The sequence below is a fragment of the Hypanus sabinus genome, chromosome 14, assembly GCF_030144855.1.
Source record: "Hypanus sabinus isolate sHypSab1 chromosome 14, sHypSab1.hap1, whole genome shotgun sequence".
Taxonomy (NCBI): Eukaryota; Metazoa; Chordata; class Chondrichthyes; order Myliobatiformes; family Dasyatidae; genus Hypanus; species Hypanus sabinus.
The window spans coordinates 100,659,055-100,673,263 of NC_082719.1; the positions used below are offsets into that span (position 1 = coordinate 100,659,055).

The 14,209-nt window shown below is 44.0% G+C and overlaps 1 protein-coding gene across 1 annotated transcript in view; it reads right to left on the reverse strand.

Annotated features, from left to right (window-relative positions):
* dcc (DCC netrin 1 receptor) overlaps positions 1–14,209 on the reverse strand; it is an 897,707-nt gene that overhangs the window by 27,346 nt on the left and 856,152 nt on the right. Inside the window, exons 24-25 of the mRNA XM_059988663.1 lie at positions 7,821–8,050; positions 3,678–3,794 (exon numbers count right to left, since the gene is read on the reverse strand). Coding sequence (XP_059844646.1) covers positions 3,678–3,794; positions 7,821–8,050 — 347 coding nt within the window. The remainder of the gene's footprint in view (positions 1–3,677; positions 3,795–7,820; positions 8,051–14,209) is intronic.

Here is a 14,209-nt window from a genome sequence, read left to right on the forward strand (position 1 = left end):
TATTATGCTCAATTTAGTTAAGAGAGCATGTCTTTCATCATCTGTAATGTGAGCTACACAGACTGATGGAATAACAAAATGCCTATTACACTAAATCAGCTCTCTGCTTTTTAACATTTGATATTTTCAAGTCCACCAAGAGAACAACCTTATCATTGGGTTTGGAGGGTTGCATGCCTCAATGATCCGGAGAGCTATGTCGACGAGAGACAGCCTTGTGCTTTGGCTCTTGCTAGGGTCACCCATGCCAAACAAGTCAAAGGTAGATGCCAGACTGAGAGGGACCACTAAGAGGGGTTCAGCTCAGGGTTACCAACTCTACCTAGTAAAACAAAATTGTTAAGGAACCAGCAAAGAAGAATTCTTCTGCGTCTGAGTGCGAGGGTAGTCCTGAGTCTCCACCCAGGTCTTAAATGAGGAACAGTAGTGAAAAGAGAGAGGAAGCTGCTGACACATTGAAGGAACCCTTGAACACTACCAGACGTGGAAGATGTTCATCAGTGCTTTAAACACCAGTAGCATAACAGGCAACAACACATCTTCAAGCCCCACTGAAGACTCTGTCCTGCCAGATTCAGTTAATAAGAAAGGCACACATACACAACATGCAGAAAATGCATGTGTGAGAAATAGCTATGGTATAACTGGAGGAAAGCGTAAGGGGATGACAGAGGTTTTTTTTACACAGGGAGTGGTGGTGAATGGATGGCACTGCCAGGGCTAGTGGTAGAGGCAGATACATTAGGGACATTAATGAGATTCTTAGATAGGCACATGGATGATAGAAAAATGGAGGGTTATGGGGGAAGGAAGGGTTAGATTGATTTTAGAGTTGGTTAAAATGTTGGCACAACATTGTGGGCCGAAGGGCTGTGCTGCAATGGTCTATGTTCTATGTTCTATATCTGAAACAGATTGACTTGTTTGATAGCACAATTACCTCCTGTGAGTGATAATATACAATTAAGCAATAACTAAACTCATCCTTCGTAAGAGTGGACACGAGACCACTCGAGGGGGAGCTTCTTCACTCAGAGGGTGGTGAGTGTGTGGAATGGGCTGCCAGCATAAGTGGTGATTGTGGTTTGTTTCCGACAAATAATTGTTACTTGTTTCATTTTATTTGGAGATACAGACCCTTCTGGCCTAATGAGGCGCACCGCACACTAACCCACCCATTTAACACTAGGCTAATCACAGGACAACTTACAATGACAATTAACCCACTAACTGGTACAATTTTGGATTATGGAAGGAAACCAGAGCACCTGGAGGAGAGCCATTCTGTCACAGTGAGAATGTACAAAAGCTCCTAGTAGAAGACACTGGAATTGAACTCCAAACGCCCGAGGCTGTAATAATGTTGTGCTAACTGCTACTCTACCCTGGTGCCCCTTTAAGAGAGGCTTTAAAAGAGAATTTAAGAGAAATTTGGATGGGTATTTAGATGGGAGAGGTGGGGAGGACCATAGCCCTGGTACAGGTCAATGGGAGAATGGAGACTTGATTGGCCAAAGGTCCTATTCCTGTGCTGTAGTGTCCAATGCCTCTATTACTCATTAGCCCCTTAAAATCACTAAATCCTCCAATATGTTTTCACTGGGAGACAGCAATTAACTAGAAACTTAATCTTACTGCAAAAACAGTAGCTCCTTATTGCCCAAGGGCATTTTCTTTCAAATGCAATATTCAGGCCAGGAGGATAAGAGAAACTCTCCACTTAACATGATGAATGGCATTCCTGTAATGCTCAAGAGACTCAACACTACCCCTAATAAAACAGTCGCTTAATTTGTATCCAATAGCAAGTTAAATATTTATGCTGTATGCCTCAGGGTTGTAAAGTTATGCGGTTTACAAAATGCTTTGAATTATTTCATAAGCAGATCTTCAATATCAGATTCCAGACTCATAACCCTTATCTGCTGAAGTGTCAAAGAACATTGGAGGAACAACTGCTTACACATTCCTCTGTAAACTACACACCTTTTCAATTTTCATTTATCACTGTTAATAAAATATTGTGCAAGTTCCTTCCTAAAAACATTGCGTTGATGTTCTCAGCATGGTTCAAGAATGCCTTTCATCATCAACCTCTCAAGTTAAAGTTTAGGGTAGGTAGTATGAGCTGATTGCTGGTCGGGTGGAGATACGTCTCTATCAAAGGAGGTGTAAGGTTTTCCTTCCCTCTACTAGCCTGCAGATCATCCTTGGACAAGATGTAGCACCTGCTTTGCCACTCCCCTTCCCTCCCCAGCCAGGTCACATGAGACCATGGGAGCAGGTGGTGGATGGTTGTGTGAGCATCTGGTCCATATCACGTGCTGGTTATGCTGAACACACAAACTACTGGAGAACTCAGCAGGTCAGGCAGCAATTATGGTGGGGGGGGGGGATAAGCAGTCAACATATCGGGCTGAGGCCCTTCATCAGGTATGGAAAGGAAGGGGGAAGTAGCCAGAATGAGAAGGTACAGGGAGGGGAAGGAGTACAAGATGGCCAGTGATAGGCTGAGACCAGGTGATGGAGAAGGGGAGTGGTGTGCCAGAGAGGATGAAGTACGAAGCTGGGAGATAATAGATGGAAAACGCAAAGGGCTAGAGATAAAGGAAAACTGAGAAGAGGAGAGTAGACCATGGGAAAAAGGGAAAGAGTGGGGGGGGGGGGGGGAATCAGAGGGAGATGAGGAGAAGAGGTGAGTAGGTAATTAGAATGTAGAATGAAAAAACCAGGGAGGGGCCTTCCCCCACCAGCATGCCTTCCCCCTCACCTTGTCTTATCTCTAATCTGTCAGTTTGTACTCCTCCCCCTTGTCTCATCATTTTATTCTAGCTTCTGCCCCTTCCTTTCCTGATGAAAGGTCTCTGTCCAAATGTTGACAGTTTATTCCTCTCCATAGATCAGATGAGTCAGAATTCTTCTCCATAGATGCTGCCTAACTTGCTGAGTTCCTCCAGCATTTTGGGTTTGTTGCTCAAGATATCCATTATCTGAAAAATCTCTCGGGTCTGTGACAGTATAAATTGCCTCCGTGATTGTGACATCCCCATCACGAGTCAACATTGGACAGCCCGCCAAGGTTTTTCTCTGCCCAGAATACACTCAGTGGCTACTTAATTAAGTACACCAGTGCACCTGCCTGTTAATGTAAATATCTAATCAGCCAATCATGTGGCAGCAACTCAATGCATAAAAGCCTACAGACGTGGTCAAGAGGTTCAGTTGTTGTTCAATTCAAACATCAGAATGGGGAAGAAATGTGATCTAAGTGACTTTGACTGTTGAACGATTGTTGGTGCCAGTCAGGATGGTTTTGAGTTTCTCAGAGACTGCTGACCTCCTAGGATTTTCATATACTACTTCTAAAGTGTACAGGGAATGGAGTGAAAAACAAAATAAAACATTCAGTGAGCTGCAGTTTTGGTCAATGAGATAGGTCAGAGGAGAATAGCCAGATAAGTTCAAGCCTTTTAAAGCATGTCACCTAAAACTTGGACAGGGAAGTGACTTTATTTCAGCCACACATTACAACAACGGTGTGCAGAAGGGCATCTGTGAAAGCATCACAAATTGAACCCTGAATTAGATGGGCTACAGCAGCAGAAGACCATGGAGTCCATGTTGTATATTTCCATGCAATCATTGTGCCGAGTCAAAAAAAACATCAGTTTCCTTACATGGATTGCTGGGCTGTGAATCCATGGGGATCATCAGTTTAGGTCGGGTTCCTCTTCGAGCTGCTAGAGAACGTTCCAGAGTTGACATGCTGCTTCCAGCCTCGTCAGGATCATGACCTTTGGACAAAGCAATAAGAAAGAAGAGATAAAGATTAGCTTAATTTGTCATATGTACCATTGAAACAGTGAAATTGCATCAACGACCAACACAGTCTGAGGATGTGCTGGAGCAGTAAGTGGTCCCCACATCTACGTCTAGGCTTACCGATGTAGAGGAGGCAGCACTGGAGCACGAGCTGCAATAAATGACACTGACAGATTCACGGGTGAAGCAGTGGAAAGAGGAATAATGTAGAATAGATCTCAATAAGTGGGTGGTGCTACATGAGGGTAGGGTAGTTGACGAACAAGAAAAAATCTGCAGATGCTGGAAATCCAAGCAACACACACAAAATACTGGAGGATCTCAGCAGGCCAGGCAGCAGCTGTGGAAAAGAGTACAGTCGACGTTTTGGGCTGAAACACTTCCACAGGATTGGAGAAAAAATGCTGAGGAGTAGATTTGAAAGGTGGGGGGAGAGGAAAGAGAGCCATCAGGCGACAGGTGAAACCTGGAGGGGGAGGGATGAAGTAAAGAGCTGGGAGGTTGACTGGTGAAAGAGACAGAAGGCCATGGAAGAAAGAAAGAGGGGGAAGGAGCACCACATGGAGGTGATGGGCGGGCAAGGATATAAGGTGAGAGAGGGAAAAGGGGATGGGAAATGGTGAAGTTGGGGGGAAGGTAGGGGGAATTAACAGAAATTTGAGAAATTGATGTTCATACCATTAGGTTGGAGGCCACCCAAACAGAATACAAGTTGTTGTTCTTCCAACCTAAATGTGGTCTCATCTTGACAGTGGAAGGGGTCATGGATAGACATATCAGAATGGGAATGGGAATTGGAATTAAAATGTATGGCCACTGGAAGATCTCACTTTTTCTGGTGGACAAGGTATAGATGCTTGGCAAAGCGGTCTTCCAACCTACATCAGGTCTCACCAATATATAAGATGCCACACCGGAAGCACTGGCTGCCTCCTTTCTTCCCAGCTCTTTATTTCATCCCTCCGCTTTCAGTTTTCACGCGTCACCTTATGTTTCTCTCTGCACTCCCCCACCTTTTAAATCTACACCTCAGCTTTTTTTCTTCAGTCCCGCTGAAGCATTTTGACCCAAAACGTTGACTGTACTCTTTTCCGTGGATGCTGCCTGACCTGCTGAGTTCCTGCAGCATTTTGTGTGTGTTGTAGGGCAGTTAAAATTATCTACATGGATTTTAGTAAGGAAATGTAACAAGGTCTGTGATGGTTGGCTGGTCCAGAAACATTCTAACTGTTGTATCACTATTTGGTATGGAGGAGGCACTGCATGGAATCGGAAAAAGCTGCAGAAAGTTGTAAACTCAGCCAGCTCCATCATGGGCACGAGGCTCCCGAGCATCCAGGATACCATCAAAAGACGATGTTTCAAAAAAAGTGGCATTCATCATTAAGGACCTATCACTCAGGACATGTCCTCTGCTCATTGCAACGATCAGGGTGGAGGTACAGAAGTCTGAAGACACACACTCAGCATTTCAGGAACAGCTTCTTCCCCTCTGCCATCAGATTTCTGAATGACCATTGAACTCATGAACACTACCTCACTATTTTTTTTACTCTCTTTTTGCATTATTTGATTTAATCAATTTTTCTTTTTTATATATACTTATTGTAATTTATTGTTTTTATTATTATATATTGCAATGCACTGCTGCTGCAGAACACCAGATTTCACAATATACAGTACCATGCAAAAGTTTTAGGCATGTATATATAGCTTGGGTGCCAAAGACTTTTGCACAGTACTCTGTTTGTCAACATGGGGCACAGTTTGTAAATCTGGTGGGAGTAAAGGATGTTGGGAATGGTGAGGGTGGAGTGCTGCGGGAGGCGTGTGAGACAAGTGGGAGAGAAGGTGTGCTGGGGCATGAGTGGCACAGGTTCAGACACACCCATCCTGAAACATCAGGCAATGTCATTTGGTTTCATTCAATTAGTTTATTGATCATCATAGAATAACTCTCTAGTACTTTCTGCTCCCTCCCTTCTCCCTTCTACTTTTCCCAACCAGAATTCCCCACTCTCTTCCCGAGCTGAATCCATGTGCCTCAGACTTTTGCACAGTACCATATTGTTGTGGTACGAAACTTGATTCTGATATACCGGATAGTGTATACAGGATCCTCTGTAGAATTGGCTTACTCACAGAAGACAGGGCGTAATAGAGGAAAGGTATTATTCTGGCTGGAGGGGCAAAGGTGGATGTAGATATGATGGTGGTGTTTAAGAAGCTTTTAGATACGCACATGAATATGTAGGGTTGGAAGGGTGTGGATCACATGCAGGCACAAGTGATTAAATTTAATCTGGCTTTGGGTTTGGAAGTGATATTAAGGCCGAAGAGCCACTTCCTGTACTGGGTCTTTCTTTGACTGCGATTATTGAAGAGCAAGAAATGCCTTGTTTTGCTGTGAAATAAATTATTGAGAAACCTAGAATAATATGGATTTTCTTTACAGGTCTTTGTAGGAAGGCAGAGAGGCTGGGAATAATTCCCCCCATCCCCCCCCCCCCCCCCCATGATGTTGTTAAGCAGATGAAATAACCTTTCTCTTGAAAGCTAAATTTTACCTTAAGCGTGATTATAATGTTAAGCTTTCTGTGCATGACTCATTTTACAATCTTTCGTAGTTGACCTCACCACATTATATATTGGGCTCAAGAGGACACTAAATTAGAATGCAAGAAATTCACAAGGATCTCCCAGTGCATGAAATTCCAGCTGAACCTATGAATTCATAATACTTGCGTGATTGGATACTTGGCAAGTTCTAGGGAAAGGGTGAATAGTTTAGGGCTTTATTCCATGGATCATAGGAGATTGAGGGAGAGGTATACAAAATTGTGAGTGCTTAGACAGGGTAAATGTAAGCAGGCTTTTTCTACACAGGTTGGGAGAGACTTGTACTAGAGGGCATGAATTAAGGGTGAAAGGTGAGGCCACACTCTGGGGGGAGGAGCAACACCATATATTCTGTCTTGTTAGGTTTCAACCTGATGGCATGAATATCCCTCTCCTCTTCTGTTCCCCATTCTGATCTCTTACCTGATGCCCCTTGTCCTTCCTTTTCTCTTATAGTCCACCCTCCTCTCCTAACAGATTCCTTCCTCTCCAGCCCTTTGTCTTTCCCAGCCATTTGGCTTCATCTATTATCTTCTAGCTAGTCTCCTTCCCCTCCACCCTCTCACACCTTTTCATTCTTGCAACTTCCCCCTTCCTTTCCAGTCCTGATGAACGGTCTCAGCCTGAAATATTGACTGTTTATTCATTTCCACAGATGCTGTCTGACCTGCCGAGTTTCTCCAGCATTTTGCTTGTGTTGCTGTGAAAGGCAAACTGTTTAAGGGGAATACAAGGGGTAACTTCTTCACTCAGAGGGTGAGAGTGGAATGAGTTGCTAGCAGCAGCAGTGGATGTGAGTTTGATTTGAGCAGTTTGGATAAGTACATGGATGAGAGGCGTTCAGAGGACTGTGGTCCAGGCGTGGGTCAATGGGATTAGGCAAGATAACACTTTCTGTGCTGTGGTGAACTATGACCTCCAAGAGGGCCACAACCTTGTAGTTGGGTTTGGGGGCTTGCATGCCTGAATAACCCAGAGAGTTATGTTGGCTGGAGTCAGGGCCTTATGCTTTGGCTCTTGGTCGGATCACCTGCACCAAACAGGACAGCTGGTAGAGGCAAGACTAAGAGTGGTCCACCAGTCCTCCAGGTTCAGGAGGTCAGCTCAGGGCTAACGTCCCTCACTGGTCAAACAAATTGTTACAGAAGCAGCAATGAAGAATCCTTCAACATCTGAGTGCAACGGTATTCCTGAGTCTCCATCTGGGACTTGCCTGACCGACAGTGTTGAAAACCAAGAGGAAGTTACTGACACAATGAAGGAAGCACCACCAGAGTTGGAAGGCCTTCATTGATGCCCTAAATGCCAGTGGCATAACGGGCTGTAAGTAAGTAAGTGCACTATGATTCTAAGGATCTTATAAAAGCACTTGGGCCTACCTGAATGGGAACCGCTTTTGCTGGTGAGCTGGTTCTCCGAGTGGCTATGGCTGACAGGGGTTATATCCTGGCAGCTTTGTTGCATGGGTGAATCTCTTACGGACGGTTCAGGCCCTGAAGGCTTTTCAATATTCTTCATCTCCATTTCTTCATGATGTATCCAGAGGTCAGGTGGTCTCAAGTCTTTTTGGCTCCCCTTTCGCTTGCCACCACTGTGTGCAGCCCGTTTTCTGTGTAGTGAAGAAAATTACTCAGAATCAGGATCAGATTTATTATCACAGTCAAATGTTGTGATATTTATTGTTTTGCGTCAGCAATACAGTGCAATACACAAAAAAATGATACAATAAGAAATGTAAAAAACAAGCAATGCAAAAAGAGATCAAAATAGTGAGATAGTGGTCATGGATTCATGAACCCCTTGTGATGGAATTGGGGGTTCACTGTCTGCAAAGACCTAAACTCAAAAGAAGAGTTACGTACCTACGGGTACCCTCTCTCTGGGGAGTTATACTGTACCCACCTACATTATAAAGACCAACTCACTCCCCTGTCTCTACAACAGGGTTAGCTGCTTGAGTGGTTGGTTCCCCTCCCTACCAAGGAGGAGATACTTCCAGATACTGGCTGACATCACCTGCATGAGATATTTTGCTGGGACAAAGTAATTCATACTGATTGACAGGGATCCTGGAGAAAAAAATAATGCTGTGAGGTGTGATTCTCTGAGTACACAAATATCCCAACCACGGATCGATCAGCTATACCTGTAACCATGTTTAATGTGCTAAGCGACAAAATCACTGTTGGACGCAAGCTTCTTTGAACTCTGTGACAATGATGCAAATAGCTTAGCTTGTGTTGTCTGGTTTGCTGCAAGCTAATTAAAGTAAGTCCCAGTGGGCCTGAAAAGTAAATATTAGACTGTAGCGGTGTGCTACATGCAGCGCTAAAATTACGACACAGAGTCGGTAACTGCAGTCGAAGGAAAAAACTTTATTCAAAATCCTCAGCCTCACTTTTAAGCCTCCCTCAACCTGCCCCCCGTGGCGCAGAGGCTCCCAAGCTCTGTGCTCGCAAACCCCCGTAGGCTATCTAATTGTGAGCCGGTTCGGATGTGCCAGGAAATGGGTCGCCACAAGACCATAGATATAGGAGGAGAATGAGGCCAGTTGGCCCATTGAGTCTGCTCTATCATTTCATCATGGCTGATTTATTTCCCTCTCAGTCCCAGTCTCGTGCCTTCTTCCCATATCTCTTCATCCCTGACCAATCAAGGATCTATCAACCTCTGCCTCAAATATACTCAATGATCTGGCCTTCACATCAGCCTGTGACATCGAATTCTACAGATTCACCATTCTCTGAGTCAAAACTTCCTCTCATCGCCTTTCTAAATAGACATTCCTCTATTTTAAGGCTGTGGTAGGGAGGCTACTGCCCATAATGGAGGTGCTTGTGTCTACAACCATCTTCGGCTTTTTCTGATCCTGTGCATTAGTGCTTCTAGACCCCAGTCAGAATGCTCTCCAGATTACATGTGTAGAAATTTGTTAACAGCAAGAATTTACATTGGCCAAGTGACCATGATGGAGCTGGGTGAGTTTTTAATAAAAATAAAGTTATTATTATTATTATTATTATTTCATCTTTTTCCCTTTGTATTCCCACAGGCTTTTGCACGTTGATTGTCCGTCCTGTTGAGTGCAGTCTATCATTGTGTATCTTGTATTTACTGAGTATGCCTACAAGAAAATGAATTTCTGGGTTGTATATGATGACATATATGTACTTTGACAACAAATTTATTTGAACTTTGAGCCTTGGCTCTATTCAGATCAAAGCAGTCTACTTGAGCAGCACCCTAACCACCAACCAAAGATTCACTGATTCTGCTGCTGATGTAGGGGGACAGTAGGGGTGCACCATTTACAGAATACATCTGCCAAGGCTGCTTATATACAACACTCCTATACCTGCCTTGTCAAGCAGTCAGGGGGCCGACTGTAACAGTGCCATCACCTGTTAGAATGCTTCTGAATTACATAACATAGATATGTGACACCTTTCCTTCTTTGTCACTGGATTAAATTCCTGCAGATACCTCCCTAAGAGCATTATAGGGATGCAAACAAATTAAGTGTCACACCTCCCCCTACACCTCCTCCCTCACTACCATTTAGGGCCCCAGAGTCCTTCCAAGTGTGGCGACTCTTCACCTGTGAGTCTGTTGGGGTCATCTACTCTATCCGGTGATCTTGGAGTAGCCTCCTGTATATCCTATATAAACCTCATATTCTGCTTGGGTAGCTTCCAACCTGATGGCATGAATGATTTCTCAGACTTTCCCTAATAGCCTCCTACCCCCTTCACCATTCCCCATTCCCGTTTCCCTCTCTCATCCTATCTCCTTATCTGCCTGTCACTTCCCACTGGTGCTCATTCCCCTACCCCCACTTCCATGGTCTTCTACCCTCTCCTATCAGATTCCTAATTCTCCCACCCTTCATTTTTTTTCACCAATCAACTTCCCAGCTCTTTACTTCACCCCTTCCTCACTCCTGGTTTCACCCATCACCTACTAACTTGTATTTCTTCTGCTCCTCCCCTCACCTTCTTATTCTGATTTCTCATCTATTTATCCACCCTCGATGAAGAGCCTTGGCCCAAAATGTCAACTGTTTACCCTTTCCATAGATACTGCCTGACCTGCTAAGTTTCTCCAGCATTTTGTGTATGTTGCTCTTGACTTCCAGCATCTACAGATTTTAGACCATAAGCCCATAAGATATAGGTGCAGAATTAGGCCAGTTGGCCCATCGAGTCTGTTCTGACATTTCATCATGGCTGATCCAATTTTTCTCTCAGCCTCAATCTCCTGCCTATTTCCAGTATCCCTTCATGCGGCTACCAATCAAGCATCCATCGACCTCTGCTTTAAATGGACATAAAGGTTTGGCTTCCACAGTTGCCTTGGCAAAGAATTCCACAGATTCACCACTTACTGGCTAAAGAAATTCTTCCTAATCTGCATTCTAAAAGGACACTCCTCTATTCTGAGGCTGTCTCCCCTGGTCCTAGACTCTCCCTCCATAGGAAACATCCTCTCCTCATGCACTCTATCAAGGCCTTTCAGCATGTGATAGGTTTCAAAGAGACCGTCCTTCATTCTTCAGAATTCTAGTGAATACAGGCCCAGAGCCATCAATCAGTCTTCATGTGACAAGCCATTCAATCCTGGAATCATTTTTGTGAACTTCCTTTGAATCTTCTCCAGTTTCAGCACATCCTTTTAGAGATAGAAGCCCAGACTTGACAGGAAGTTCAGAGACCTCGGCCTGCACCCCACCTTGTACAGCTGAATGCTAGACATCCTATCAGATCGCTGACAGGTGGTAAGGCTGGGCTCCCTCACCTCTGCCCCTCTGACCCTCAACACAGTATCCCCTAGTGTTGTCTCTGAGTCCACTTCTCTACTCCCTTTACACCCACGACTGTGCTGCCACACACAGCTCCAATCTGCTGATCAAATTCGCAGATTTCACAACTTTGAGCGGCCTTATTTCTGGCAGTAATGAGACAGCCTACAGAGGACAGGTTGACACCCTGACAAAGAAGTGCCAGGATAACAACCTATCCCTCAATGTCCAAAAAACTAAAGAGCTGATTGTGGATTACAGGAGGAACGGAGACAGGCTCGGCCCGATCAACATCAATGGGTCTGCAGTTGAGAGGGTGAGTAGTTTCAAGCTCCTTGGTATGCACATCACCGATGATCTCACGCTGACTTTGTGGCAAAAAAAAACACAACAGCAACTGAAGAAGTTCGGTATGAGCCCTAAATCCTCAAGACCTTCTACAGGGCACCACTGAGAGTATCCTGACTGGCTGTATCACTGCCTGGTATGGGAACTGCACCAACTTCGATCTCTGGGCTCTGCTGAGAGTGGTATGGAGAGCCCATTATATCTGTGGATGTGAACTTCTCTCCATTGAGGTCATTTATAACAGCAGGTGCTGAGAAAAGGCTGGAAGATCATCGGGACACCGGTCACCCCGACCATAAACTGATTCTGCTGCTTCTACCTGGCAAACACTACTGTAGCATTAAAGCCAGAACCAACAGGCTACAGGACAGTTTCTTTCCACAAGCCATTAGACTTATAAATTCACATGTCTGTACATTGCAACAGATTCATAACGCAAAGATTTTTACTGTCTCAAGCTGTGGGATGAATGCAAGATTCAAAATAAACTCTAATTCAGAACTCCTCACAATACTCCAAGCGAGGCCTCGCCACTGCTTCATTAAGTTTCAACATTACATCCTTGTTTTTGAAATGATTTACTTCCTCACCACAGACTCAACCTGAAAATTAATCTTTAGGGAATCCTGCACAAGGACTGCCAAGTCCCTTTGCAGGTCAATTTGCATTTAGAAAATAGTCAACCTTTTCATTACTTCCACCAAAGCGCCTGACCATACACTTCCCAACACTGTATTCCATCTGCCATTTCTTTGCCCATTCTCCTAATCTGTCTGTGTCCTTCTGTGGTCTCTCTACTCCGTCAAAACTACCTGCCCCTTCACCTATCCTCATACAACCTGCAAACTTTGCAAGAAAGCCATTAATTCCATCATCCAAATCATTGACACACCACGTAAAAAGAATCGGTCCTAACATGGACCCCTGTGGAACACCACTCGTCACCAGCAGCCAGCCAGAAAATGTTCCCCATATTCCCATTCTCTTAATCAATCACTGCTTTATCCATGCTGAAATCTTTCCTGTAATGCCATGAGGTTGTAACTTAAGCAACCTCACATGTGGCTCTTGTCTAAGGCCTTCTGAAAATGCAAGTACAGAACATGAACTGATTCTCCTTTGCCTATCCTGCTTGCTATTTCTTTAAAGAATTCCAACAGATTTGTCAGACAAGATTTTGCCTTGAGGAAGCCATGCTGACTATAGACTATTTTACCATGTGCTTCCAAGTATCTTGAGACATCATCCTTAACAATCAACTCCAACATTTTTCCAGTCACTGACGTTTGATTAACTGGCCTATATTTCCTTTCTTCTGCCTCACTCAGTTTTTAAAGAGTGGAGTGATATTTACGATTTTCCATTCTTTTGGAACCATTCCAGCCACTAGTGATTCTTGAAAGATCATTACTAATGCCTCCATGATCTCTTCAGCCCCCTCTTTCAGAACCCTGGGGTGTACACCATCTTGTCCAGGTGACTTATCTACCTTCAGACCTTTCAGTTTCCCAAGAATCTTGTCCCCTAATAATGGTAACTTCATACACTTCATGACCCCTGACACCAGGAATTTCCACCATACTGCTAGTATCTTCCACAATGAAGACTGATGTAAAATACTTATTCAGTTTGCCCACTACTTTGTTATCCCCATTACCACCTCTCCAGCATCTTTTTCCAGTGGTCTGATAATCCACTCTCACCTTTCTTTTACACTTCAATGTATCTGAAGAAACTTTTGGTATCCTCTTTAATAATACAGGCTAGCTTACTTTTGTATTCCATCTTTACCTTGTTAATGACTTTTTTAGTTGCCTTCTGTTGGTTTTTAAAAGCTTCCCAATCCTCTAACTTCCCACTAATTTTTGTTCTATTATATGGCCTCTCTTTGGCTTCTATATTGGCTTTGATTTAATCTTGCCTTTAGAATACTTCTTCCTCTTTGTGATGTCTATATCCTGTGCCTTCCGAGTTGCTTCCGGAAAATCCAGCCATTATTGCTCTGCTGTCATCCCTGCCAGTGGTCTTTTCCAGTTAATTCTGGCCAACTCCTCTCTCATGCTTCTGTAATTCCCTTCACTCCACTGACACATCTGACTTCAGCTTCTCCTTTTCAAATTTGCAGGAGAATTCGATCATATGATGATCACTTGCCCTAAGGGTCTTTTACTTTAAGCACTCTAATTAATTCTGGTTCATTGTGCAACACCCAGTCCAGAATATCTGATCCTCCAGCGGGCTCAACCACGAGTTGCTCTAAAAAGCCATCTTGTAGGCACTCTGGAGATTCACTCTCCTGGAATTCAGCACCAGCCTGATTTCCCCAATCTGCTTGCACATTGAAGATCCATGATTTTCTCATGTTTGTGAGCATTACAGGAATACTTTCCTTACAGGGACCATCTGTTTCAGATTAAGATTTAGTTATGTATATCAAAGCGTGCAGTGGACTGAGTCATTTGTGTTAAAAACCAAGTATGCTGAGGCAGCCTGAAATAGTCACCACACATTTTGGCACCAACATAGCATGCTGACAATGATCAGGAGAACAACACAAGCAACGACAACAGCAAAACAAAATGAGAATAGGTAGACAAGACCCTTTCCCATTCTTCCCAACCT